This window comes from Sylvia atricapilla, chromosome 3 (assembly GCF_009819655.1).
Source record: "Sylvia atricapilla isolate bSylAtr1 chromosome 3, bSylAtr1.pri, whole genome shotgun sequence".
NCBI classification, from domain to species: Eukaryota; Metazoa; Chordata; class Aves; order Passeriformes; family Sylviidae; genus Sylvia; species Sylvia atricapilla.
Genome location: NC_089142.1, coordinates 73876235 through 73904154, shown reverse-complemented (window position 1 = coordinate 73904154; position 27920 = coordinate 73876235). Strand labels below are relative to the sequence as shown.

At 38.0% G+C, this 27920-nt stretch overlaps 1 protein-coding gene across 21 annotated transcripts in view; it reads left to right on the top strand.

Annotated features, from left to right (window-relative positions):
- AFDN (afadin, adherens junction formation factor) overlaps positions 1 to 27241 on the top strand; it is a 115249-nt gene extending 88008 nt beyond the window's left edge. For 6 of the 21 annotated variants that reach the window (XM_066315819.1, XM_066315824.1, XM_066315820.1 and 3 more), the window contains 11 exons: positions 4444 to 4509; positions 4668 to 4741; positions 5236 to 5354; positions 6417 to 6611; positions 6880 to 6971; positions 7402 to 7590; positions 10119 to 11141; positions 17474 to 17608; positions 19809 to 20100; positions 24256 to 24334; positions 25068 to 27241. In XM_066315819.1, the coding sequence (XP_066171916.1) occupies positions 4444 to 4509; positions 4668 to 4741; positions 5236 to 5354; positions 6417 to 6611; positions 6880 to 6971; positions 7402 to 7590; positions 10119 to 11141; positions 17474 to 17608; positions 19809 to 20100; positions 24256 to 24334; positions 25068 to 25212 (2409 nt within the window). In that variant the 3' untranslated portion in view covers positions 25213 to 27241. Of the gene's footprint in view, positions 1 to 4443; positions 4510 to 4667; positions 4742 to 5235; positions 5355 to 6416; positions 6612 to 6879; positions 6972 to 7401; positions 7591 to 10118; positions 11142 to 12958; positions 12995 to 17473; positions 17609 to 19808; positions 20326 to 24255; positions 24335 to 25067 lie in introns of all 21 variants that reach the window. The other 15 variants (XM_066315816.1, XM_066315808.1, XM_066315807.1 and 12 more) reach the window with 8 other exon arrangements.
- Positions 27242 to 27920: the final 679 nt, after the last annotated feature.

The window sequence follows — 27920 nt, the reverse complement described above, 5'->3', positions numbered from 1 at the left end:
GGAATAGTTTTAATTACGTTGACCTTCACATTCCTTTGAAAGAAGAGCAGTTTCATATGTAGTTCACAAAGAAATATGTTTTATTGTAAAGTCAGTAAATGAAAACAGGAAAACCCATATGACATGTATGAGAATTTTATTCACTTGGAGTTTAGTATAGGTGGCTACATATTAAGAATCTTTTTGTGTTTCTAATAACTGTATATTTCCTTCTAATGCAGCCTGCTGGATGGTAAAACCAAAGCAAAATCAAGTCTGTTTCAACAGAAATTAGGAATTTGGATTCAGGTTACTGCAAAGCTTAGGGTAAAAGTTGAAGGGAAGGTGATGAGTTGATTTTAAGGGTATTTAGCGAGAAGTCTTCCCAGGCATGTGAAAGCACATGCCTATCATTAGAAACATGTTAAATGACATGTGAGTTAGAGGAGAATCTCACTGGTCCTAGTAAGACATGAATAGATGTGGTAACTGATAAGATTTTTTTAAATGTCATTTCAACAGAGATTTATTTTTAAATAATTTTTATGTCTTCAAAATGCATTAATTTAGTATTTAAGTGAGATGACTTGGAGCTAAGACATCTGCTCATAACTTCCTTTAAAAGAACAGGAAAGAGATTGACAAACTGTATAGACATCATAAAAAAAGTTGGAAAAGAAGTTATAAAGAGTAACATGTCAGCTCCTTTGAGTCATAATGAAGAATTATTGTCAGGGTTAGAGTATTGACACAGAGCAGAAATCTGACTGATGTGGTATCTGCCAGCTGTGGTGCCTTTAGCCAAAGAACATAACAAAAACAAGTGTAAGATCTTTCTCTCCTGTGAGGGAGAATTGGGATTGTTTAGCCAGAAGAGAAAGCCCCAGAGTAACCTAACTGTGGCTTTCTAGCAGCTAAAGGGGGTGAGCCCGACAGCTGCAGAGGGACTTCTTAGAAGGCCAAGACAAGGGGGAATGGCTTTAAACTGAAAAAGAGTAAGTTTAGATTAGTCAAAAGAATGGTCTAATGACCATCATTAGATGGTCAGAAGAAATTCTTCACTGTGAGGGTGGTGAGGGTTTGGAACTGGTTATTTAGCTAATTGGTGGATGCCCCATTCCTGGAAGTGTTCAAGGCCAAGCTCAACAGGGCTCTGAGCAACCCGGTCTAGTGGAAGGTGTCTCTGTCTGTGCAGAGCGGGTTGGAGCCAGATGGTTTTTAAGGTTCTTTTCAATCCAAACTGTTCTATGGTTCATCCTGGTTTCTAGCTTTCTGTAATTTCAGAGTGCATTGTATCTGTTTGGGAGGGGTGTGGGGGGGTGGTATGTTGGTTGGTTGGTTGTTTTTTCTCTAAAGCTCAAAGAGCCCTACTGAGAGTCTCAGATTCTGTTTACACTTTGGCATCTTTCAGCAGTCTTGTTCCTGGCTGTTTCCCAATTTAATTATGAAATCCTATGGAAAACGTTTTGCAGGGCAGAGGTCTGTTGCATTTTGTTTGTGTATTACTATTTAAAACATGCTAGATATGATACAAGAAGTTAGAAAGTTTTCTACTGGCTGATTAGAGAGACGATAAATATCAATGCAACTCATAATCCCACTGGCCTTCAGTTCCTTGATTCTGAGCTGAGGAGCTCATGTCTGCCTAGCTGGTTCTCTCAAGAAAGGTATTCCGTGTTTCTGATGATTCTTGTTGTCTCCTGAACCTTATGGTTCTGTTAATGTGTTTTTGTAAGGGAATAATCAAAATTCTAAACAGTTCTGTAAGAGTGACCCTTAAAGATTTTTAGTGACCGTGGTAGTTTCTGTTTTGTTCTTTTATGTTTTGCTGACTTCCAGATTTCTGAGCTGATACAAGATGGCTCTAAAATCAGTGACTAAACTTTAGAAAGGAAAGGAAAGTGCTTTCAGTTTAGAAACCACTCTTACAGATATTTGTGCAATTGAAAAGATTTATCATTATTTTCAATATAAGCCACATATCATAGGCTTATACAGAAAGTTGCAACTTCCTTTAATGTGCAGTAAGAGTCATAGTCAAGCATGAGAAAGGTGATGTAGGTGAATGAATATAGTGTCTGATGTAGTTACATGAGTACCCAAATTGCATGATTACAGTGTGTGCTGTTTCAAGTGGCAGTGCTCCTCCAAGGGTTTGCTTGTTTTTACCTAATCTTTGTATGAGACAGATCTTTGTCTCAGTTTCTGGACCTAAGGGGAAGGGATTTCTGCTAGCATCCTTTGAAGTTAGGACTGGAAAAAATTGCTGCCAATTCCAGGTGGCTTCAGAGGAGTCTGGTTATCCTTGGTCAGTGTGGCCACCAGGAAAACCTGCTGTTTGGTTCCTGCAATGACAGATGTGATACATGAGGTTATAACTGCAAGGGTGGGTGAATGGGTGAGTTGCTGTTGATTCTATTGCCCTTTGGAATTCAAGGAGCTTGCCTTCAGTATACTCAATGGCTGGAGGTAGAGGAAGGGACATATAAATGCTATCATTTAATTTTCAGTTCTCAGCAAGGGAAGGTGGTAACTGGTTCTGCCAGCGGTGCCCTGATGGGAACCAGCACCTTAGAAGGTTCAAACTTTACTTCACATTTGAACCAGTGAAGTACGTCTTCATCCCATTACTGCTCCAATGTTCAGCATCATGTGATCCATCTCCAACTCTTTGTTTTGACTTATTTGGTGAATCTTCTATTTGGTACATTTAGTTACATTATTGTTTGCCTCTTTTGGAATGCGTATGAGCATAGTGAGCAGCATATTCCTGTGTGCAAGCTTCCGTTCCGTGTGAAAATTAACAACCTTTGATCTATTATTCAACCCAGTATTAATACAAGAGAACAAGCTTTTTCTTACTGCGTGTCACCTTGAAGTCTTGAAGAACTCCTGCTAAAAGATCTTGTAATGTCCATCTTGGAGGTCTAGGTGTTCAGCTAGATCATCCTTCCTCATGTACATCTGGGTTGCTTGGGGGAAAGAAAAAGAGATTTGTGAAGCAAATTGCATTTATCTAGCTGTCTTCTAACTTGTGTTTCTCATAGCTTTAGCCAATTTTTCTGGTATAAAGTTAAATATTCTGTTGTTATGGCAGTGTTTCTTTAGAGCTCTTTGAAAAAATCAAAAAGGAGCTAAATTCTTTTAATTGTCTTTGTATTCTTTCTAGACAAAGAAAGTACCTGTATTTCAGTTATTTTTTGCATTTTTTCCTTTCCATCCCTAAGTATGGGTTAAGCAATTATTATGAAAAATTTGGACACACAGAATGTTAATCTGGAATCATAAGACTTGATGGAATTCTTTTTCTGCGGCTTTTGTGTAAATAGTTGGGATTAACCTAAGACTTAATGAAAATAGGTCTTTCACTTGTGTAGAAAACCATGTGTGTGTAACACTAGCTTTTGAATAATCTTCACCTTGACACTTTATTATAGCAGTGGGAGCAATGCATGCTTTTGCTGCCAAAAGAAAAGAGCTGAAAAGGAGGAGGGGAAAAAAGGAGGAAGCTGTATGTTCAATTTCAAAGCAACCTGGGGGTTATATTAGAAAAATGATGGTACAATTAAGTCTGTGCTCTGTCTTCTAAGTGACTTGCAGAGTAAAACAGCACCGTTTGCTGTAGTAGATAAATGACGAGTAATAGTCTTACATTATAAGAGACAATTTAAAGGTTTGTGATACTAACATTTGGACTGATCTTTGTGGTGTCTTGTATATTGGAGCATGTGGATGACACAACAGCATGGCTTGAATAGATGCTTTCATTCTCGTATCTTGGTATCTGTTGGTATCTGTCTTGCAATAAGTTCACTGTTAACAGTCCTTTCAATATGTACCAGAACAGTTTTGAGAAAGATATTTTATGAACAAAATTGCATGGTTTTGCAGTAGATTTAAATATTGGCTCTATAAATTCTACAATACTTATGTCTGCTTTACTTGTTTATGTAAAGCTAGAGGCACTCTTTGTTCCTTTACACTGGCTCCTTTACAGTCCTAATGAATGTAAAAACCATTCCTATTCCTTTTTCATGTAATCTGCAATTTACCTTGTTTCACTGGGGTACAGTGCTCTCTTTAAAAACATAATACAAAGAGGTATAAATAACAACGTGTGTAAAAGCGCAAATAAGTATTTCTTATTAGAAGGGGACTAGAGCAAACTTCTAAAGATTAAGTTTTAGTTAATGTATTTTTTTCTTATTCAAACTTGCATTAAGACCAAATATTCTTTGCTTCTAACAAAGCTTGCAGTTTTAATAGGCCTGATATTAAATTTTTCATATGACTATAATTGAATGTAATGTTTCTCTGTATAATTGGTTTTTCTCCAGTTTGTCAATATATAAAACTAATGAGAAAGTAGAGGTTTAGTTAGCCGTGTAAAATTTTGATTAAAGTTTGTGGAGTGCTTAAGAGATCGAATATAAATTAACTAAATTAATACCTCTTTCTCTGTAGGGTGCTGGTCAAGACAAACTTGGAATATATGTCAAGTCTGTTGTGAAAGGAGGTGCTGCAGATGTGGTTAGTAATATTCTTAATAATCAATTTCAAAAATAGAAAGAGCCTTTGGAAATGCTTTAAAATCCTTTGTTTACTAGTTCATGTGAATGATTGATTGTTTTAATGGAGATCATGTTAGCACTGGTGGATGAATTTTCTTCTCTTGAATATGTATTTAGGATGGTCGCCTGGCCGCAGGGGATCAGTTGCTTAGTGTGGATGGTCGAAGTTTGGTGGGCCTGTCCCAGGAGAGGTACAGAGTGCTTTCCTTGGTTGTTTTTATGTGAGGAAAATGTTAGCTTAATAACATACCAAAATGGGCAGAAGCTCATTTTCTTTACATTTTAGGCTTTACCTTGGCATTTGATAACTGCCTGTGGATAACCTTGGCAACGAGTTTAACTGTTTGTATATTATTTTTCCTTTCTTTTTATACAGTATGGGTTATCTGTATAGAAGAGATTATATTATACATTTGGATTTTGGTTTTGAACAATCTTTATTTAGCTCTAATTTTAAATACTTTGGCTTCTAACCTTTAAAGCAAAAACTGGAAATAAATAGTGCTTGTTGTCTGTGTGCATAAGCCTATCATCTTGTCATTATCTTGTAATTTTTTTCAAAGTGATTTTAAGAATTAATTTGAAAAAGAGTGCTTTGTCAAGCAACAGATTACTGATAATAAGGGTAACTAAGTAATACAGTACCTAATTTAATTTGTTTTATTTGCTCTGCCTTTTTTTGCAGGGCAGCTGAACTTATGACTAGGACAGGTTCTGTAGTAACACTAGAAGTAGCAAAACAAGGAGCAATTTACCATGGTCTGGCAACCCTGCTTAATCAGCCATCCCCAATGATGCAAAGAGGTAAAGATACTTATACTGATGTCAATAACAGCTTTGTAAGTCTGCTTTCTGCATTTATAAGAATGCAGAAAATATAATAATTTACAATATCTTACCAAGCATTACTATACTGTTAAATCAGAAAAAAAAATACAATTGCATAGAAAAAAAGACATTTCCTTTCTTATCAGAAATTCGTCTGGTTTTAAATTCTGCTTGAAATTTTCCTAGTCTAGTAATTAATAAATCCTTTGCACATGTACCTTCCAAAATTTAATTATGCATTTAAACACAATTCTGATTTGAACTAATTTTTATTTTAACAAATGGAATGTAATGAATATAAAGGGCATTAAACTTAATGGCATTTTTTTGTCCCTTTCGTAAGAGCTACCCTCCTCTCGGAATATGTCTTCCTTGTAACCAGAGAATGCAGTGTAATTAGTAGAAGGGAAATGAATGTAAACAGAAGCCCTGGAATGTATTTTGCCATTGAATTTTTTTTTTTTTTTTTTTTTTTTTTTAGTTAGAAATGTTGAATCATAAATATAGCTCCTTAAGTTTCAGTGTCTGAGCATGAGAAGTTCTTGGATGCTTCTCCAGTGTTTTATTTTATCATCCTAATTCAGGGTACTAACAAAAGACACATTATAATGTCCAATATAAAATATTATTGTAAAGGAAACAATTTTGGCATTGAAGACGTTTTCTACATACAGGGTAGTACCACAGTATAGGAAAGAACGGGTTAAAAGAATAAATCCTTATTATCACAGTTCACAGCACCATCCCAGATGCCATATGCCTCGGTCATCCAGAGACCTTTCAGTATAGCATTTAGTTTTTCCAATTCTTGTAGTACCTTGTCAGAAGTTGTTTTGAAGTATACCAATTGAAGGATTTCTCTATATTTGGTGCAAGATTGGGATTACACATTTGAAGGAATAAAGATTTTTCAATCTAGCATCTGCTTTACTGGGAACTTAATTTTTAAATATAAGCTCAGGGTAGCTCTGGTTTGAAACAAAGTACGCTAGGCAGTAGTTAAGTGAAAGGGAGAAACTACATACCCAACTGTTACAGTTTCTGACTGCCGTGGCTCAGGTAAACCCCGACCAAAGAGTGAAGGTTTCGAGCTGTATAACAACTCCACGCAAAATGGATCACCTGAGAGTCCTCAGCTGCCGTGGACGGAGTACAGTGAACCAAAGAAGCTGCCAGGGGATGACAGATTGATGAAGAACAGAGCTGATCATCGTTCCAGTCCCAATGTAGCAAGTAAGAAAGGTTATCCTTCTTTTGGGGATAAATGCCTCCTCCACTAGTTTTAGAGGCCATGGTATTCAAAAGGGGGTGATTGTTTTTAAAAATGGATTAAGTTTAAAATACCAGTGTTGTGGTAACATTTGGAGCAAGCCTCTTCCTAGAACTACTTAAAGACAAAATCGTAGTTATTTTGTGAATACTGTTACTTTTTAAAGTCTTTATTAAGTTCTGTAAATTATTATTAACAGTCGTGTAAATGTTTCCTTTAACTTTCCAACAGATCAGCCTCCAAGCCCTGGGGGAAAGAATGCTTATGCATCTGGAACTACCACCAAAATAACCTCAGTCTCTACTGGAAATCTTTGTACAGAGGTCAGAAGTGGCAAGCAAAATGCTGGCTATTAAACTTTCTTTATCTGTCAGTAGTGTCCGTGTGCTTGTGTCAAACCAGTGTCTTATTTGTTCACAATGCTGGCACTTGTGACTGGGTGGGGTTTTGCTGCTTACAGCTAATGAAAGGTTGAGACAGTTTTCAGTAATTTCATTAAATTTTGTTCATGAAGTTGTCCTTGTGATTTCTTAGGTTTGTACAACATTGCATACTCGCTTTGAGACCATAAAAACATGAGTCATAGCCACAGTTATATTTGATACGAGGCAGCCTCTTCATCTCCTGTCCCAGATGAGTAATGCTCTGAGGAGCCAAAAGAAAACATTTGGAAAATGAATGTTTAGAACAATCTTCCATACATATCTATGTGATTAGAGAATTCTACCTTGTTTTTTTTCCTCCCTTTTTCAGGAACAGATTCTGCCACCACGACCTGAAGCTTATCCCATCCCAACACAGACATATACTAGAGAGTATTTCACATTCCCAGCTTCAAAGTCCCAGGATCGAATGGGTCCAGCTCAGAGTCAGTGGCCAAATTATGAAGAAAAACCACAGCTCCAGGCAGAAAGTAATCATTCTATCAATTCTACCATGCAGGTGAGAAGTAATTTTTTTCAGTATAAGGAAACAAACCAGAAAGAAACTACTTGCTTTCCATTCCTGGACTACTAGAGACCTTTTTCAGGATAGTCAGCTCTCTGTAACTATACTATAAGATGGAAACAGCTATACTTTTGCCAAGATGGGCTTCAGTTCAGGAACCCTATGGTTTGGGTTTTTTTCTTCTCATTTTGCCTTTTCCCCCCCATCCTTTCACAGAATTTGTTACCATGTTCTGCAGACCTGTTATCTGGGATATTTTAATCCTGTTAGAGGTAATGGGGTGTAAATGGTAGCAGGGTTCGTCTTGTAAAATGTTTCGTAGTTTTCTGAAAAGCAAACCAAGTCTTCATTCTTCCAAGGTTTATGTGGAAAAAATGTTTGCCTGAAGGGTGTGTTATTTAAGTGATAAAGTATTAAAATTGAAATAAAACAGTACTTTGAGACCTATTCAAGGTGTTCACTGAAACACATTCCCTGATACTAGTTAAAAAAGGAAATACATAATTTTAAATTATATCTGTTATCAAAATGTAGATGCATCTTGACATGGAATGAATTTATACCCATTGTACTTTCAGAAATTCAGTGTTGTTCTCCTCATGTTAGTGAGAACTTCACTTAAATCCATACAGGAAATTAAACCTAGATCTACTAAATCTAGTTACTGGATGATCTTCTTTCTCTAATCCACCAGATTTTTTTCCTTAATCAGTGATAAGAGCAGAGCCTTACACCAGGCTTATCTTTTACTTTTGGAAAAGGGTCGTGTAAATTATCTTGAGATTCTGAGTAAGCAAAGAAAGAATTGTTTATTGGTTGCTCACACATGTTTGGGGAAGTGAATTCAGTAAAAAGTCACCTTTTTTTAATGTTTTAGAGATTAGATTCTTGTTATTTGGGCTGTTAAAAATGGATGTTTTGTGCAAAATAGGATGGTATTTTTGGAAGGGAATGCTGCAAGTTGAATGACTGTGGCAAATAGATACGGAAATATTTTACTGAATTTCCATGCTTAACTCTTCCACATTTCGTGTTTCATCTCACTTAATCTGAGCTACATAGTTAACATCTATGTGCTGTCTGTCAGTGATGGGAGAAGGGGAGGTGGGTGTTTCTAGAGAATGGTTCCTACCCATTTGTTTTAACTGAATTCTGTGATAATTGCTGCCTGGACATGCATCCCTCCCCTGTTTAAAACAAACTTGAGTACCTTAGATGAGGTGGTTAAAACTGGTAAAGATGAAGCCCGTCTATTAAAGTTGTTGACAGAAGACACTGAGTTTGAGCTATAGCCTTAAGGCTGAAGGCAGGGCAGAAAAGGATTTTGCTAAAGCAAAACAGAAGCTTTAACTCCTTACAAGCACTGAAAGTGTTTATAGTTTTTCCTTGCCAGACAATAGTTCTTTTAAGTTGCAAATTAGAAGAAAACACAAGAAAAATTTTACAAAAATAAAAAAATCCACTTTAATCTTTGCAGAGAGAACTGGGCTTGTAAAAAAAGCTGCTAAATGCCTGCTTTCTGTTCTGAAGGCGTTAGCAAACTTTGGCTAGGTGCATCTTTACAGCAAATCTAACACAAATAACTGTGTGTTCAGCTCTGCTGGACTAATAGAGCATAAAAAATACACTTGTTCCTCTCAAAGAAGGCATTCTTTAGAGGTCATGGTTAAGGTCATTGATGGAGAAAAATAAAAGGAGTTTGCTTTGTTAGTCTTCTCTCAGTTGTTGATAATTGGTGCATTATGTGTTCGGTGCTTAGCAGTTCCTAACATTTGAAGTATGAATATTTGCTTCAAGAAAATCATTAACAGATTTAATAATCCTGGTTTATCATCCAGTGTTCCTTTTCAGGTGCTTGTTTAGTGCAATGGGACCCAGAGGTTCTGTAGAAGAAAACTTGGTGTTTGATGCACTAAGTGATAAAAATCTCAGAGCATTATACTCATGTTCCAGGAGCAGGTAGAATTAGACTGCCTGCCTGATTTCTGTACTCTGAACTGCATTAGTAATGGGAGCTTCCTGCAGGGCATCTCGCCTGTTAATGGAGCAGGCTGGGCAGAGATGCTCTGTCTCTCTCCCCACAGCCTTTCTGTTTGCTTTCCCAATAGTAAAGATGTTCAGTGAAGCCAGCTGAAGCCTGAATGGCAGAGCTGGTATGACTGAGCCACTGCTCAGAGCTACCAGGAGACTCTCATACTGGCATGTGGGGGAAGGGGTGTCAGGGATGGTGCTGAGAAACTCTGCAAGCTGGGGAGGTTTTCAGCTTGAAACTCCATTTTGCATTTATCCTTCCTCCCAGTCCAGTTACCAGGCAGTTCCCAGGAGCTTGCTAAGTCTTCCCTTGCTTGAATGAATTAAGGAGACTGAGAATCAGACTGATTTTATTGTTTGTTTTGGGATACCTACTGTGCATGGAAATGCTGAAATTCGTTCAGTAATAAGAAGGTGTTTTGTAAGGAATTTTCAAATATGTTTTAATGTGGATGAACTGTGATACAGATGCCTTGTTTAATATTTTTCAGCGTGTAGCTCGTTCCCAGGAAGAGCTCAGAGACAAAGTTTTCCAGCCAGAGAGGAATCGTTTGGAAGTTGTTATACGGAAGGATGTGGAGTACATTGATCGGAAGTCAGACAGCGATCAGTGGATGAATTCATCTGTGGATTCTAGCACATCCAGCCAGGAACACCTGAACCATTCCTCCAAACCAGTGTCTCCTGGCTCTTGTTTAACTAAAAGTGGACCTGGCCGTTGGAAAACTCCAGCCACTAGCCAGCCGACTCCAGTGGCCATTTCCCAGCCCATCAGAACAGATCTTCCCCCTCCGCCACCACCTCCTCCAGTGCATTATGCTGCCGAATTTGATGAACTACAAATGGATTTGCCTCTGCCTCCCCCTCCTCCTCCAAATCAGATAGGAGCACAAGCATCCTCTCAGGTAGCTGCTGCTGAGCGTAAAAAAAGAGAAGAGCATCAGAGGTGGTATGAAAAGGAAAAGGCACGTTTGGAAGAAGAACGAGAAAGGAAACGTCGGGAGCAGGAAAGAAAACTGGGTCAAATGCGTTCCCAGCCACTAATTCCTGCTCAGCCAGTGGCTCCTCCTGTCTCCCTTCAACAAGTGAAAGCAGAAAAACCCTCAACTTTGCAGAGGTCTCAAGAAACAGTTATTCGAGAGCTTCAGCCCCAACAGCAGCCACGGACTATTGAGCGGAGAGATCTGCAGTACATTACTATCAGCAAGGAAGAACTGTCCTCTGGTGATAGCCTCTCTCCAGATCCGTGGAAACGGGATGCAAAGGAGAAACTGGAGAAGCAGCAACAGATGCACATTGTGGATATGCTGAGTAAAGAGATTCAGGAACTTCAGAACAAGCCTGATCGTACGGCGGAAGAAAATGACCGGCTCCGCAAACTCATGCTTGAGTGGCAGTTCCAAAAGCGACTGCAGGAATCAAAGCAAAAGGATGAAGATGATGATGAAGAGGAGGATGATGAAGTGGATACTCTGCTCATCATGCAGCGACTGGAGGCAGAAAGAAGAGCAAGGGTAAAAGGGTCATAGTCCTTTCTAGAAAAAAATACTGCAAATTTCTAGCTTGGTGGATTTTCCTAGTTTGAGTATTTTGATGTTCTTAGAGGGTAAAGGAGGCTAACACTTTCTTAAATGGCTTGAATTTAAAATTAATAACTTAGTGTGGTTTCATCAGTTAAGTAATGTGTTATGAAAGTATCAAAGCTATCTTTTATAGAATTCAATTTGGCAATTGAATTTACCTTTCTGGTTTGGGGGAGAAAGTCCACTGTGGATAAAGGGTGGATAAATGTACCTAGAGTATAGTTAGAAGGTAGAATATGGCTGAAATTTGTTGCAGAAAGGTAAGCAAAAACATTTGAAATTATGGAAGTTTGTAGGAGAATCAGAAACAAAAAAGTGTGATTTCTCCCTCCTCTCCCCAGTGTATTTACCTCTAAAAGTTTTTACTTACAGTCTTGGGACATGAACACAAACACTGAATGCATTGGAATGAAACACTTTCCAGGGAATAATGTGCTGAACAGACATTCCAGCTTGGTGGTCTGAGCCAGCTGCCACCTCTACCTTTGCCACCCCTCAGTGCTGACCTCAGCAGTGGAGGGCACATTGCTTGAGTTGTGTGATTTTGTGTGGTGTAATAGCTAATACACCCTGTCTAGAGCTCCAGCTCCTACAGGGCTGCATTTTTCATGGCCTTAATCAGCCTCTGAGGTTTGCCTACCTTAACTTCAGTTCTGTGAAAGCTCATAATATATGTAATAAGATAATACAACTGAACAGTATGGTTAAATTTTCAACCACTCTTCCTGATGGCTGTTGTCTCCCAAGACTCTGCTAAATCTACTGTTATTGAGAAAAAGTTTCTGCAGGAAAATCTGTTCTTTTCTGAATAACAGCATGGATTCCCAAGTTGCATCCCAATAGCTATGCTTTTCCTGGCTCAAAAGCTAGCTCTGTAATATGTTCAGTGTCTTCTCTGTGTTTGTCTTGAGAAGTTGACTTAATTCTTTGATAAGCAATGTTTAATTCCTGAGAAATGTTTTGACATGCTTGTTTTGACATTCAGAAATAGCTAGTAGCTTGAGTAGGATCTGAGTTCAGGACTGTTTTGGCAGTTTCAATTTCCTAACCTTACTCTTCTCATATTCGCTGCAGTCTGCATTGCTTTCCTTTTTTTCCTTGTGCCTAACTTTATTACTGTGTGAAACAACAGATACCTCAAACTTGGAAACTGAAGAAAGGAAAAGCTGAATATATATTTGCAAACAGGTAGCCCTAAAGTCCAGCATTGCTAACAGGCAATTTGGGCACACAGACATGGACATGAAAAGAATTCATGTAGAACTGCCATTTTAACAAACAGTGTCTTAAAAATTTTACTGTGGCAAGGCTAAGAAAGCCATGTGTCATTAAAAAAACCCCAAACCACCAGTTGTATATTGCATAACAATATTAGTCTTCTCTGCAACTGCTGGCTTTAAAACACTGTTTGTGCATAAAGCTCTTCTAGCTTTTTGGAACATTTTGAAACTGAAGAATAACAGTGGTCTTTAACTGACTTCATGTTTGCATTTTGGTTACATTTCACTTTTAGAGATGCAGTTAAGTAGCATCTCTGTGGAACTACTGAGGTAGTTGCATGAGTCAATACTGATAAAAATTTTGGATTATTTGTTTTCATTTCTGTATTTCACATTTATGTCTATTCAGTTGCTCATTCTAAAGCAGCCAACTAAAAAATTAAAGTGCTTTTGAAATAGCATAAGTCTAACCTATCTTTATTTACACTGTGCATCTTTCTTTTTTTTCCCCTTTCTTACTACCTGCAGCAGACTGCTGTGCCAGCAATCTCTGTTCTAGATTTGGTATGTTTGTTTCTTTCTCTTCAATATCTCTTTCCCATTTCAATTCATTATTATTATTATTATTAATAACAACTCTGTGTGCTTTGGATGATGATTTGGCATCTTTGGGTGTCATTATGATACAGTAAGCAGTGAGTTAACTGCAAGCATGCGTTTGAATGTTTTCAGATATGGTGATTCCTTTCCCTGTGTTTCCTTCCTCTTAGATGTGTTCTGCTTCCAGACTTGATTTATTTGTTGCAGCAGTGGTCTAACACAAAACTATATCTGCTGTTTTGTACAATTTCTGTTTATAAAATCATGCTAATAACTTTGAATGAACAGGCTGTGAGGTAAGATTGCTTCCTTTCCCACCCATGCAGATTTTAGAAGAGCTCTAGGAACACTTCCTTTCCAGTTTGAAGGGAAATTCTATGAGAGCCATATAATATGGATACTTTTTCAGCACATGCTGACATCCTGTTGTTCGCAGGTGTTACAGGTGTTTGGTTTTGGCATCTACATAAAAATGGGTTGTAAACTCAGAAATTACTTCTGAACTGGTATTACCAAGTTGGTTGCATAAGCATGCAGTCCTTCACTTACAATTTCAGTTTCAATTGAATAATACTATTCTCTTGCATCTAAAACATTACAGGCTGTAATGCAATTACAGCAATCATCAAGCTGGAGCAGTAATTGCTATGACTCCAGCTAATTCTGTATTTTATTGGACTCATTGGACATGGGGACATGGAAAAGGAGTTTTGTCGTCTTCCAGTGCAGAAATGCATCCCTTTCAAAGTCAATTTCAGTACAATCAGTGCACCAGTTTGAAAGAAAGGTGATGCTTGCAAGTCCTGTTAGTAAAATTTAATTTGTGCTGCTTGAAAAAACTGTAAATGTGTCGGTTCAAAATATGGATTTGGATATTCAGCGCTACCTTATGAAAAAGAAAATCACCTTTTAAAATGCATACTTCAGGTAACTTATAAAATCTAAGGTGTTCAGTTTTGTATCTGTGTGTTACGTGAGTGTTAAGCAGTTTGCAGCAGTGGAACAGGTGCAGCATTTCATCTTTCTGAATTAATGGACAAGCCCAGGAGTCACGGGTTTTTCAGATGTAGTATCTTATCAGTATTTTCTTATTATTACACCTATATTTTTTTGCTCAAACCATGATTCCTGGAGCTGCAACTAGATAGATAAAGTACTTTTGCAAGACTGCAAACGTGTATCTTTCAGCAACAGGAGGTTGGTGAAGGCAGACAGTATCATCAGCTTGGAAAACGGATTAGACAAGTGCATAGACATCACGCCTGCAAACAGCTACTCAAAAGATTACACAAGGCTGTACCAGCTGACATCTCTGGTAGTGTGCTAAATGCCAGGGGAGTGCTAGAAAAAAAGGCCAGGCTCATGTGCAGCTCTTCTTGCCATGGTCAGAGGCTGCAGAATACTGGGCGAAATGGATGCGTGGCCTGGATTAGTCAATGATTTATGATGTTCATAAACACAGCTTTAAAAAAGGCAGCAAGCTAATTCTGAAGTAGCTGAACACTACTCCCAGCAAATACAGCTTTTTCATAATTTCACGATTTTTATTCCATTCATGTGACTTTGGAGACATGAACTCATCTAAAAAATGTCACTTTGTATAACCAAGTAATTGCTACTGTGTTTCTTAAAAACAAAACTTTCTCATGTTTGATGCTCTTTTTGTATGTCAAGGGTGAGCGTTGTTGACAGCTGTTCTAATTACAAGGCTGAAGGAAGGGGATGAACAGCTTAGATAGTGTTTGTTCTTTAAATTCCCCAGGCCACACTATGAGATCTGACCCAGCTTTTTAGCTGTCATTAAATAAAAGGGTATAAATTTAAAGTTCTCATTTTTATATTTTAGAGTATTCTAAGCAGTGCTTGGAGAAATGAATGTTGTCTGAAATTTGAGACTTCCTGAATTTCAGAATGGCCTGCCAGTCCTGTGAATATCTTAACATTCCTGATAAGATCAGCCCACTGATACAGCCCTTTACAAGGAGCAATAGCTCAGAAGGAAGGTGGACTTCTTTGCCCTCCTAGGAGTAGTGCTGCGAGTGTATGTCTCCCTGTCGCCAACAAAGCCTGAGTGAATGGTTGGCACTTTGCCGTAGAGATGGCTTGGAGCAGGGGAAAAGAATTGGTGCTTTGTGCTCAGCTGCTTCGCTCAGTTACAGCTGTGAGAATGCTCTTCTCCATCACTCTGGCTGTACGAATTAGCTGTTCTTCCCTGTTAAAATATAAACATGTGGCTTTGGAGGAGATGTGGAAGTACAGTAAATCAGTTGAAAACGTGACTTTTGAACAAGAGAAACTGATCAGGATAGAGAAGCATCCAATCAAAATACTCAACATGGGAATCTTAGAGCCCTCTCACTGGAAGTGGGATACAAAGCCGATTTTCCTCTGCGTCTTGAAAATTTGGGGTGAAGTTTGAACTGGCTACTGTTGTACACACAGAATTACAGACACAAATGCCTGCAAGTGCTCTGCAATACTCCATCATCCCACTGCTCCCTGCCTTGGTCTGGGAATGCTCCAAAGTAGAAACTAGTTACTGATCATAAAGAAATGAAATGTCATCTCTTAACAGTTGCTGTATTCTCACTTCTGCCTTCCATATAATTTTTAGCCACTTTCCTATAGGTATTATGTGCAGAATAGCCTCTGACCTGGATACAGTTGTCTTCACAGTTCTTATGATTCAGATGTTAACAACAGTTCCAGGTGGGCAGCTTGGTCACTTTTGCCTTCTTTCTTTAGTTACAGTCAGAAGACAATTAAATAAACCAGAATTACTTTCTCTTTAATTTAGCTGGAAATTCTTGTTTAAGTGCTTTTGAATAGGAATATTTGCTGCTAAGCAGGAAGGTATCCATGCCATAACCTGGGAGCAGTAACTACCATCCATGTTCAGGGTGTTTTTCTAAATGTAGTTTGGACAGGAAGTTTCCTGTATTTCCTCACCATGCAGTTTTTGCTTGCCTTTTTTTTATTAAGAGGAAATGACTTCTCTTGTATAAACTTGAGAGTTACTAGCTGTCTTTCCTTTTGACAGCAATATTACCTCCTTTGTTAAAATAATGTCTTTCTAATAACTAAGACAAGAAGTCATAATCCAAGCAGGGAGTTAGTTAACTACTCTGTTCCCTGCTCTACAGTGCAAACTGAGCTTGATCTTTATATTTGTCATTTTCAGTTAGGAATGACAAAGTTTTAGCTGTAAATAAGGGGAACTGGAAGTAGCATCCTCTAGAATGCATTCACCAAATTAGTGCCTAAATGAAATTAATTAATTTTAATTTTAATGTTCTTTAGCTTTCATGCTCAAAAATGAACAGTGGGAGGAAGTATTGTAAGAAAATTAGCCAAACTGTTTAGACTTTTAAAAATAATTAATTAATTAATTGAGGAGGAAGATGCTTAGATTAAGGTTGTCCTCACAAAGTCTATTAAGGTTTTATTTCTCTTTCTCTTGTACTGCTTTGTGTCTTAAGGGTCTTTTTCTGTAAGTCAAATTGGATTGTAAAATAAAACTCAGGAGTAGAAAAGTATCCCTGCTACATGTAGCTTATAGCAAGATCAAATTATTTGTTGATTTATACTAATAAGGATTAAAAAAAACTGTGTGGAGGAAAAAATTACTTTAAAATATATGCTTCAGTAAGAAATAACGCAGCATGTAGCCCAGTTAATTCCTATGTGTATAACTGTGCCAGTGAATATTCCTGTCCATCAAGGGCTTACATACTGTTAGCTTTAAAGAATGATGCAAAGTTTGGATTGTGCGCAGTTTTCCTATAATTTCCAGCACCATACACATATATTAACCAGTATTGTCTGTTGGACATGAGTTGTTCTTGTAAGCTGTTTAATCCCACTGGTCAAAAGTTTGCTTTCCTTCACTCGGCTTTTTCCAAAACACATCTGCTGCAGATACAGTGGGAGATTTTATTTATCTCCTGAGACTATTTGCAGACTTGCTGAATGAGCCTGTTACTTTAAATGGATTGACCCTTTGACTAATGAGTCATGATTTTCCGGTGTTTAAATTCTAATCCAGAATGAAAAAAACAAGTGACTGCTGGAGCCTGTGGACTGTTGGTTCCAAGTATTTGATTTCATTTTACTGTACCTATGAGACTATGGCTGTTGAAGCTCTTTGGAACATGAGTCACTTCAGTCTTCTGCTAGGGGTTCATACATGACTGCTAAAAATGTCTCCTTGTTACTTTGTGCTTTTATGTATGTAGTTCTTTGCACCTCTGGTTTTTGGTTGGTTTGTTTTTTTTTTTTCCTTAGGGATTTTAGGCAAGCCAGTGTAACAAAGCCTACTCCTAATGGCTGGAAATTATATTGATGGATCTGTAGCATAGTTATTTTTAGATGCCAGTATTTGGTTACATTTTTTTGACCCGTGTCTTGCCCATGTGAGTGACCAATTAAAATTGTCTCTGTTAGTTACAGGATGAAGAACGCAGACGGCAGCAGCAGTTGGAAGAAATGCGGAAACGAGAAGCAGAAGACAGGGCCAGGCAGGAAGAAGAGCGCCGACAGCAAGAGGAGGAGCGGACCAGGAGAGAGGCTGAAGAAAAGGTTGTGGTCTTTGAGTGCCACAGGGGTTCTTGCAGGCCTTTCCCCTGCAGCCTGGCCAGTGCCAGCTCGGTGCTGGGTCAGCAGCATTTAAACACGGTAGCCCTGGTGGTAACGGTAGTGGCCCAACGCTTCACTTTGTCCAATCCAAACCAAAAAGTAAACCAACAGTCCATTCCTGCTGGCTGGAGTTGAGCGGTATTGCAGAAATAGTACTGCTGGCTTAGTGCCTGAAGGTTTTTGGCAGGGCCAAGGCTCTTACCTTCAAAGCCTTTCTGAACATTATGGAAGAAATCAGGTACTTCCTGTTTCTCTCAACTCCCAACATAAATTGCATACCTTCTTTATTCTCATGGCTCAGTTAGTGCTGTTGGGTTTTCCTATGTCCCACGGATGGCACTTAGATATTTCTCTAGTATTTTTTAATATAGATACAAGAGAAGTATGAAATACAATGGAGTAGTGATGAATATTCCATATTGTTTTTTATGTTTGGACTGTGGGAAGGAAGTGGTTTCTAGAAAGCAAGTAAATAATTTCAGCAGATAAGTATCAGATAAGTATGCAGTCAAATCATAAAAATTCAGGTTCCTTTGAAACATTATACATGAATATGAGAAGCTTAACTGATAAAACTAGAAAACAAAGCAACTTATTTGACTCAGTATGTTTCTTAAGACCTTTTTCTTCCTAGAAAAAGCAGTTACTTCTGTTCAGTTTGCCTGTTAATAACACTGACTTCAGAAAGGAAAAAAGAAGGCTGGCTTTTAAAGTTGTTTATCGTGGAAGATAAAGCAAATATTTAAAAACATTTTAAAAGCCCCCAAACCTTAGATATATTAACTACGTTCATTTATTTTTCAAGCTTTGTTAAATTGTTTCCTATAAACAGCATGGGTTGATGAGTGGAAGAGGTGGTAATAAGAGAGAAGTGAGGAAGGTGTATCTGGATAGAGGAAAGTATTTAAAAGTACATTGTGGGGAGCTTAAAAAAATGCAACCAAGAGAAGACAGCTATGGCTTTCTTAACTTCTGACAATGGTGCAGCCAAATAAATGACAGTTGGATCTCACTGGAAAGAGTTTTCACTGACAGATGTTGACTGAGATACTTCTGTCAACTCAGAACTCATTAGCATCAGTAAAATGGTTTTAGAGAGTAGTACGAGAAGATGAGTTTCAAGTCTTTGATGTAGATAGACAAGATCAGATCTATTAATTATTTTTTTCAGGATAACTGACTCAGTGTTGGACAGATAAACAGATAAGGTGGATTTTTTTAAACACGTGGATTAACACCAAAAATTATGATTATTCCAAATGTCATATATTCCCAGCAGAAGTTACCACTGTGCTTATACCCAAAGGGTTTTGTAACGTACATACAGTTCCCAAATACACCTCATTTGTTATCAAGCTACTGAATAAACCCTTGTATTGATTTACAATGTGTTTGAGGCAAGAGCTGAACAGAATTAAATACTATTTAGTTTTAAAACAGAACAGTCTTTTCAAGAGGAGGAATACATAGAAGATATTTCATTACCTTTTAAATGGTCAGTAACCTCATATAAATATCATTAGCATAGTTTCTGTTTTAAATGCTTTTTAACAGCATTTATTTGATACCTGTTTTGGAAAAGTTCTTTGTAATCGACTTTTGTGTGCAAGTAGTTTTCCTGGTATTAATACAGGAAACTTTGTTAGGAGTCATCTATTCCAAGGCTCTGTTGATTAATTTACATTGTATAAGCATGAAACAAAATTACAAAGTTCCTTTTTTAAGATGGTAGTTAGTTATTTTCCTCTCCCACAGATTCTCTACAGCTTTAGTAAATCTACACCTTATTAACTGCAGTTACAGTTTGAGTAATAAATGTTGGAATGCCCTGAGTTTACACAGGCAGTAACCTGCCTCAGTGACCACTAAATCTGTGTATAACAGCTACACTGTTATTGGATGGCTGCTGGCTTTTTGCAAACGTGACAGTTTGACCGCTGGCCAAACACCAGTGCACCCATGAAAATCATTCACTCTTAGTAGTAAATATTCTTTGTACAAGTCCATATAGATGCTCTGCTTATTGCTAGAAAAGGAGACAAAAAAGATTGACGCAAGATGCTTCTGGCTCAGGGATGGAAAGCTTACCTCTCATGGATTGAAGTGTCTGACCACTGTGTTTCTGTTTCCTCTGGGCTTTCAGAGGCGCCAGGAAGAGGAGTATTACAGTCGCCTAGAGGCTGAAAGGCGCAGGCAGCACGATGAAGCTGAACGGAGATTGCTGGAACCTGACGAGCCTGGTCTGTACAGACCTCCGCTTCCACGGGAATATGAACTCCCATCCCCAACCCCTTCATCTAACGCTCCTCCTCCCCCACCTCAGCGAAACACCTCTTACCTCAAAACACAGGTCCTCTCCCCTGACACGATTTATACTGCCAAGTTTGTTGCATACAATGATGATGATGATGAGGAGGAGGATTCCAATCTAGCAGGTCAGGATAAGTACTCCAGCACAAGAAAATCTTATGGTGACTTTCCTCCTGCCACCCTTAAGCCACAGCAGCCCTCCCGCCAGCCTCGCCCAGTTTCAGATGGCATCTTTCTTTCCAACTCATTCCAGTCATCTCCTGTCAATGCCAACAGTACTGCTGTCAAAAAAAGCCAGCCCCTGCCCCCACCAAACAAACCAAGTTTCATCCATGCCAGCAGCTCTAAAGGTAGAAACAATGAAATAAGTCATCTCTACAAAACTATCCTCGTATTTTCAACTCCACTGCTCTAGATTGAATCACTTATTTTGTGATTTCCCCCTCCCTTAATCACTGTTTTCACTCTGGTGATCTAACTTAAGTCTTGATATTAATAAGAATCCTTCAATTTTTAATTATTTTGATCTCTCAAATTTTCTTGCTCTTTACCCAGACTTTTTAAAAGCAAAAATTCCATCTTTCATGTATGAATCAAAAATGATTTTAACTGCTACTCGATCAATCAAAGTACTGTTGGTTTTGGCTTTCACTCTGTATCTCTTAAGTGATTTGTTTTGTGTGACTGACCACTGTTTACTCAGGGCATCTGGAAGTGCACCTTTCTTGAACACAGGAAACCTCTCCTAATGGGTTCATGGACAGAACTTATCTTCTGCTTTGTTATTGGTATCAGGGTTCTCTCTCTTTTAATAGTGTGTGCAAATGGCTTTAAAAATTACATGTGTAGATGTAGTTCTTAAATACACAAGCACCAAGAGAAATACAGGTCTTGCAGTTAATTTAATGTATTAGGCACCATTCCTGAATTCTGGTTTGTACAGTGCAGTTTCCCTGCAGAGAGACAAAAATCTAGATTTCATCTTAGTACTGTTTACTTTACTCCTTCCCTTCCACACCTCTGTGTTTGACTCCTCATCTTGTTGTATAACTCCCGGCCAACCATAATGAAGTTTAATTTCAGTTAGAGCTCTAGCTGCCAGTAACTTCACCACCATATTTTACCTGCAGAGTACTAGGTGAACTATACTCCTGAATTCAAAGCCAATTTAATCCAAAGTTTTGGGATTTATTTTTAACTGCTGCTGTATAGGAGAAGTCTTGTATACTTGACTCTTTGAGTATGTCTCACTCTGATAAGATTGCACTTTATTGATATAATACTTTGTCTTTAAACAGCAGCATCTGCTGGTGCTTCTACATTTGTTTTCTTCTATATTCTTTTGAAGGTGGTGGCCATGACATTCTTTTTACTTATGCTGGAGGTTAACAAGTGCCTGACAGCCAACTCTAGATGATCAGTTCATCCTTCTAAAATGGAAAGGGTAGTAAGTCACCTGAGATCCCAAGGGAAAGTGTTTATGCTGGCTTCTAGCTGAATAGTCAGCTTGTTTGCTGTAGTCTCAGTGAAGCAAGTGGAGTCCTATAAAAGTTATACCCCTGATCACTTTTTTTGGCTGCCTAACAAATTGGGAAAATTGCTCACTTGCTTTATTCAGCAGTGTGCTCTGGGCATAGGGAGGATATGAGACACCAAATAGGTTCCATCTATTAGAAGCGCTTCTAATCCAGCTGCAATAATATGTGAATCTGATTTAGGATATATACAAGGCCACTGAACCATTTCTCCACATCCTTTTCAGTTGAGGCTCAAATCATCGTTTTCCAGCAAGGAAAGTCAGCATCCTTTCCTTTGCAGGGCAAATTAGTCTCTGCTACAGTTGAACTGCCTCCAGTGCTGAACAGAAGCTCTGCACAGTATTGCATAGTTTTTAATATTGCTGAAGGGACAATTTAGCTCGGTTATAATTACTGTCCCACTGGTGCAGTTGGTGATGAGCAACTGTTTGTGGTCAGCACAAACACCCAAGCTGCATAAAAAAAAGTATCTGCAGTGATTCTCCTGTAAAGGCAGGGAAAGCCTGGTCCTTTACTCTGGTGTTGCCTGTGAGATCTCAGGATGTAGTAGCCTCTCTTCTGCAAGGCCATCTGTCACTCCTGTCTGGCTCGGTGCTGAATAGGTGCTGAATCTTAAAGGAAGGTGAGGGAAGGTTTTAGCTTTTCAAGGCGTTTTCATTAGACTGGAGTATAAGTAGACATTCTGGACGCTACCTGCTGCGTACTACCATTTTGCCTAACCACTGTGCACATGAAGCCACTGATAAACCCACAGCCAATTTTGTATCAGAAGGACTTAAGGTTTTGAACACCAGATATCACAAAGAATTAAGAATATTCTGAAATGGCAGACTTCTGACATGAAACTTTGGTACTGTATGTCCGTACAGAATTTTTTTCTTTCAAAGGACTTTCTTTTGGTAGAAATTCTTATTTGAAGCTGACTGTAATAAAGAGTAAAATGTGCCTTCCATCACAGCACATAGGCTTGTAAAAGCCCTTGCTTCCCTTCCCTATTTGGCATTTTGAAGGCTGTACGTGTAATGAATTAAGCAACCCTAGAGCATCAGTCACTAGTTGTCACCACCACTTTCCCTGCCTCCCATCATCCACAACTCAGAATGCCATTTAGTATATAATTGCATTTCTAATCCTGGTTTCTGTTAATATTAATTGAAAAATGAACCTCAGGGAAGTGAAACATTCAGTGATATTGTGTGTGCACATTTGTTTTTCCTGGAAAACAATCAAAAGGACAATTTACAAAAATATAGTTAAGATTTTGGTAACATATAAGGAATATTGTAGTATGATGCTTCGCCTTTAATAGCCTAATTCATAAACCATACAACTAATTCTGAATACTCTTATTTCATAATTTTTAAAATAGCCATGAGAACAGGTTAACTTCACTTGATTGCTCAAGCTTCTATGAAGACTGCCTGCGTAACGTACAAAGCCGTTTGCACAAAATGCAGAATTCACTGTGCAGTTTGACCATCTCCCATCTTGCTGACTCTGTTACATTCCTGTCCTTTACAGCTCTTTCCTGTTCTGAGTGTTAACTCTAGTAAACCATGCTTCTGCAAATTTTGCTCTCGTGCCTTCTTCCACTGGGTCTCTAAAGACCATAGGGTCTGTCAGCTCACCAAGGAAAAAAGTCAACTCTCAAATGAAAACCACTATCCTAATGCAAATGAAACTATGAACCACAGCTTGTGGATCCAGCCACAAGCTTTTCAAAGTAGGGAAGGCAGTACTTAGAGGAATCTAAGACTCACAACTGAGAGGAAAAAAATTTCAATATGCCTGGCATACCTAGTATGATTTGGTTTGCTGCAAATTTTTGGTGGAAAAAACTTGGCCTACAACAAATACAATTTGTATTAGGCTAAACTGGCTTGTGTGTTCTAGCCTCATTCAGAGTTACTGAATATTTCTGGGAAGTTAGATGTACCAGTGGAAGAAGCAAACATCTCCTTTTGTACCAAAGAAGGTTCACAAGACATAACATGTATGGTATTGAGACCAGAACTGTCTGAAGACAAATCTGAGTTGTGTGCTGACACTTCTTTTTACTCTTTTCCTGACAATTACTAAGAGAATGTGGTCTTAAATATAAATTAAATTTTTTAACTTCTGATTGGAAAGAAAAGGTTTTGTCTTGTGGCCTTTACAAAGAATTAATATAATGTGTAAAACCTGTGTGTTATATCAACTTAAAGGTGCAGTGCTGCAAGTTACTTGAAATTTAAATTCAAGGGAGGGAGGAAGGGGCCATCTTCTGAGTGATAGTTTGTGCACTCAGATTTAACCGAGACTAAAATTCTGATTCTGCTGAATTGCAAAGATGTTACATACTAATCGTTGCTTACTTTTAGCCTCAGAAGGAGAAGGAGCTAATTTACTTCCTGTGGAGTTTGTCACAGGGTAATGAAGTGTTGCTCTTTCTGTGTTTCTCCTTGAACAGCTTCTAGTGTCTTACAATAAGCCATAATAAGATGAAGACCATGATTTGGCATGTATTGGATAATCTAAACAAAGTGGGATTTGACTCAAAATTAGGAATAAAAAATTAGGCCATTTTAAGAGGGTTGCCATATAATAGTACTGGGATTCTAGAGGTCAGATGACCTCTGATTATTTATGATTTTCATTTGAGATTATTTCTTGAAAGAAGCACTGCACCTTTTGAAGGAATACAGTATAAAACTTCTGTGTTGTAGCTGCAGTCCTTAAACTTACTTCTTTCTTTTGCATAAGGAATAAATTCATACACTGGATCTACAGGAGCAGCTGCTGGGGAAGTTTATCGGGATCCAAGAGACAAAAGATCTAAAAGGTGATAGAAAGGAGTCCATTAATTTTTATACAACTAACTTGGATAACTTCTGCAGTATTTTCTGTTGTTGTAGTTGATCTCTGGGGGCTACTCAAGAGTTGGCTCTTTCATGGGTTACTGTAAAACGCACTAAGTTCTCTACACAGATCCTTAGATGATCTGAAGCACTGCTGCACAGCAATAAATTTTGGCACTACAACTAAGTACACAAAATGATCACCATAAGTGAGCAACTTCAGCAAGTTTAGGTGTATTTATAAATCTGAACAGTACTTCTCCAGTGGGATTCTTACCAACCTGTTAATAAGCATAAATAATGTAAGCTGTGTATATATCTCGTACAGGCTTACCATTAGCATACTGAAGATGAGACAACAAAAGCTTTGTCTTCCAGTGCTTTTACTTAGAATTGTGCCACCACAGAAAAGCTTCCTTGTTTAGCCAAAGCAGTAATGCTGTGCTAATACAGGCAGCGCTTTAGTTTATACCTGCCATTCATGTTGGAAATTCGCAAGCATTTCTGTTTATTTGGACATGGAATAAATGGTCAAGTCATAAATTTCTCTAATGTGATAGCACAGTGTCAGAGTTAAAGGTATGTGTGAGGAACAAAACCTTTTAGAACACAGAATGGAGACTCCTTTGCTGTAGTCATTACATGTCATCAAGGATGATTATGTTTAAGGATCTTGTAAATAAGAATTATAAAAAGTACTTTTTGTTTCCCTTTCAGTCAAGATGCAGATTTACCTGGAGCACCAGAAAACTTGACGTTCAGGGAACGCCAGCGACTTTTTTCACAGGGTCAGGATGTCTCCAATAAAGTAAAAGCTTCTAGGAAACTAATGGAACTGGAAAATGAGTTGAACACAAAATAAGATTAAAGCACCTTATCAGATGTAACAGATGATCTCCAAATTGAGGGATTGAGATTGGGGGCACACTACTAAGTATGAACAGAAAATGAATGTTTTCTGAAAGGAGTGACTTTGATTCCTCTATATCTAAGACTGTTAATTAAGACTTAGAGATGTTGCAATAGCAAGAAAACTGATTACTTTGCCAGGAGCTTGTGGTTTATACAATGAAAGCACTGTAAATTTTTAAAGATATGAATCACGTGAAGGTAACTTTTTTTCTGTTTTGGGGGTTAAGTTCTTTTGCACCAGACCAAGTAGCACTTGTCAAAGATAAGTTCTGTTTCCTGGTGTTTTACAGACACACTTTTGTTTTAGCTGCTGAGCAGAGAGAGTGAGAATAGCTTGAACTGCCTAAACTAAACTGTGCACTAGAAATTAGTTTTTTTTAGATTGTTTGACAAGACGCCAATGTCTGGGTCACCTTAAATAAGGTTGCATATTCAAGTTTGACATACTGTATGGTGTTCATAGAAGGATCAACATATCAATACAGATCTTACCATTACTTAGTACTGGCATAACACACATTCTCTAGATAGCATCTTGGAATACAAATGTTTCTATTCCTATGTATTTGTTGGGTCTAAAATGGATGCCTGAGATTTTATCTGTAGTTATGGAAAAGTCTATGTTGATGCATCCTCACTATATGTGCTTCAAACTTTGAAAAATGTGAAGATAACAACCTTTGGATAACTGTTTCATTAAAAAGTACATAAGCAATAGATAGTAGGCTACACTTTGTGGCCCTTCATCAGCTAGGACCAAAATGTTAGTAGTATGTTAAAGGCAAGGATTCCAGTTAGAAGGTGAGCAGAACACAGGGGAATGTTTTCTGAGAAATTCAGATCAGAAGTTATTGGACAAGTTATTAGGCCTGGAACAGTATTGATAAGTCTGTTATTATCAGTTCAGCAATAGATTTATTTTTTTTTTCCAATGGAGATGTGTGAATTGGCATATTAGAGAAGAGGACTGAAGTGTAAAGCTTCAAATACCATACTGCAGTCTGGAAGTGGGAGCTTTAACAGAGCTAGTGTGCAGGCAAGGAACCATCCCTGCTCACACTGAGAAAGCAGTGCTAGCGAGCTCCTCTTCTGTCCAGCTGTTCTACTGACATCCTATTACTGTTGTACTGAAAGCCTTTTTGGCAGTTCAAGCTATTTTTTCACACTGTTATAGCCTTATTTAATTTTAAATTGTTAATCTCTTTCCTCCCACTGTTTCCTCAGCTATGCTTATGTGGCTGATGATGTTGGGAATAAGGACCTCATCAGAGTCTTTCTCATTGTGTGATGTTAAGACAATATATATTGTGATTCCAAACAAATTTTCTATTTGACAAAGCCCTTTACTGGCTTTAGATGATTTTTTTTCCTGTATCATATTGTTCTCTTATAAATATATATTTAGGGATTTGTGCACACTTCCAAATACAAAGGGGTAGACTTTCACTGCCTTAGGAAAGAATCACTTTTAATAAGAGTTGTATGATAAATAAATGCGAGTTAATGAAAATTGGAGTGTAAATATTTTTTACGTATTTCAGGTTTCTTATTTGAAAGTGTGCTTTTACCGTTTCACCTGTTAAATATGAAGTAGAAGATTAAACTGGTTCAAAGTGTTAATGAAGGATCTGCATGCTTGCTATGTCTGTTCATCAGCAAAAGCAAGCCTCTCCCAATTTATCTTGAGAACACTAGCAGCCTTACAGTGACAAATTTTTCTTGAGGAAAAAAAACTTACGCTGTGGCTGAATTACTGTTGCTGCTAGACTCTGAAAAAGGCTTAGCAAAAAATACCTATAACCTTCAGTCGAGTGGATTTGGCCGCTATTGGGCATTCGGGTCAAGTGTGAATATGTGTAAAAGTGCTTTTCATATTTGTCTGTGCATTATTTGAAAAAAACATCAAAACTGCTGTAGTTTCCCATTTCTACTGTATTTCACTTGCAACCTATTTTTAATAAAGTTTGTATTGTATTTAACTTTGCATTAAATGTTTTTTGTATTCTTATTTAATTCTGCATTCCTGCCAACATTGTGATAAGCCAGAGTGGCTCTTAATATCTTTTTGCCTTGCCTGTCCTCTTAAAATTTATTTACAAGAGAAGTCAGTGTATCTCATATGAAAACCTTAAATTACTTTTACATGGAGAATCAACAGAGACTGACCTTCACTAATCAGAGAGGAGAATTTCTTAGCCTAATGTTTGATACCTATAGTGATGACTTGAAGGAAGTGATTTTTACAGCACAACCAGCAATTTACAAAGTAGTCAATACCAGTGGTGTTGATTATACAGACTAATCACACTGTATTTGTATCTTCCTTAAGTGCAAAGTTGTTTTTCCTAACAGCAAAGAAGAACCTAGAACATGGCGTCTTTTGGAAAAGTAAACAGTGTATGCAGAGTCTCTAACTGGGATTGCCGTGGTTAATGGGAGTCAGCAGTTCAAATTCTGCTTGGGGAGGTGAAGTGCTGTGGATGCCTTCTGCTGTAGCTGCACATCTGCTGAAGATGGGATTGAGAGCCACCTATAACCTCACAAGAACTCAGCTTTTAATACTGAAATTTTCTTAGACTTGAAGAAAATGGAAACAATCCTTCTGTATGTGAGTCCCTCAGTCTAAACAAAAGAGCCAGTACAAGCAAAATGTGGTGT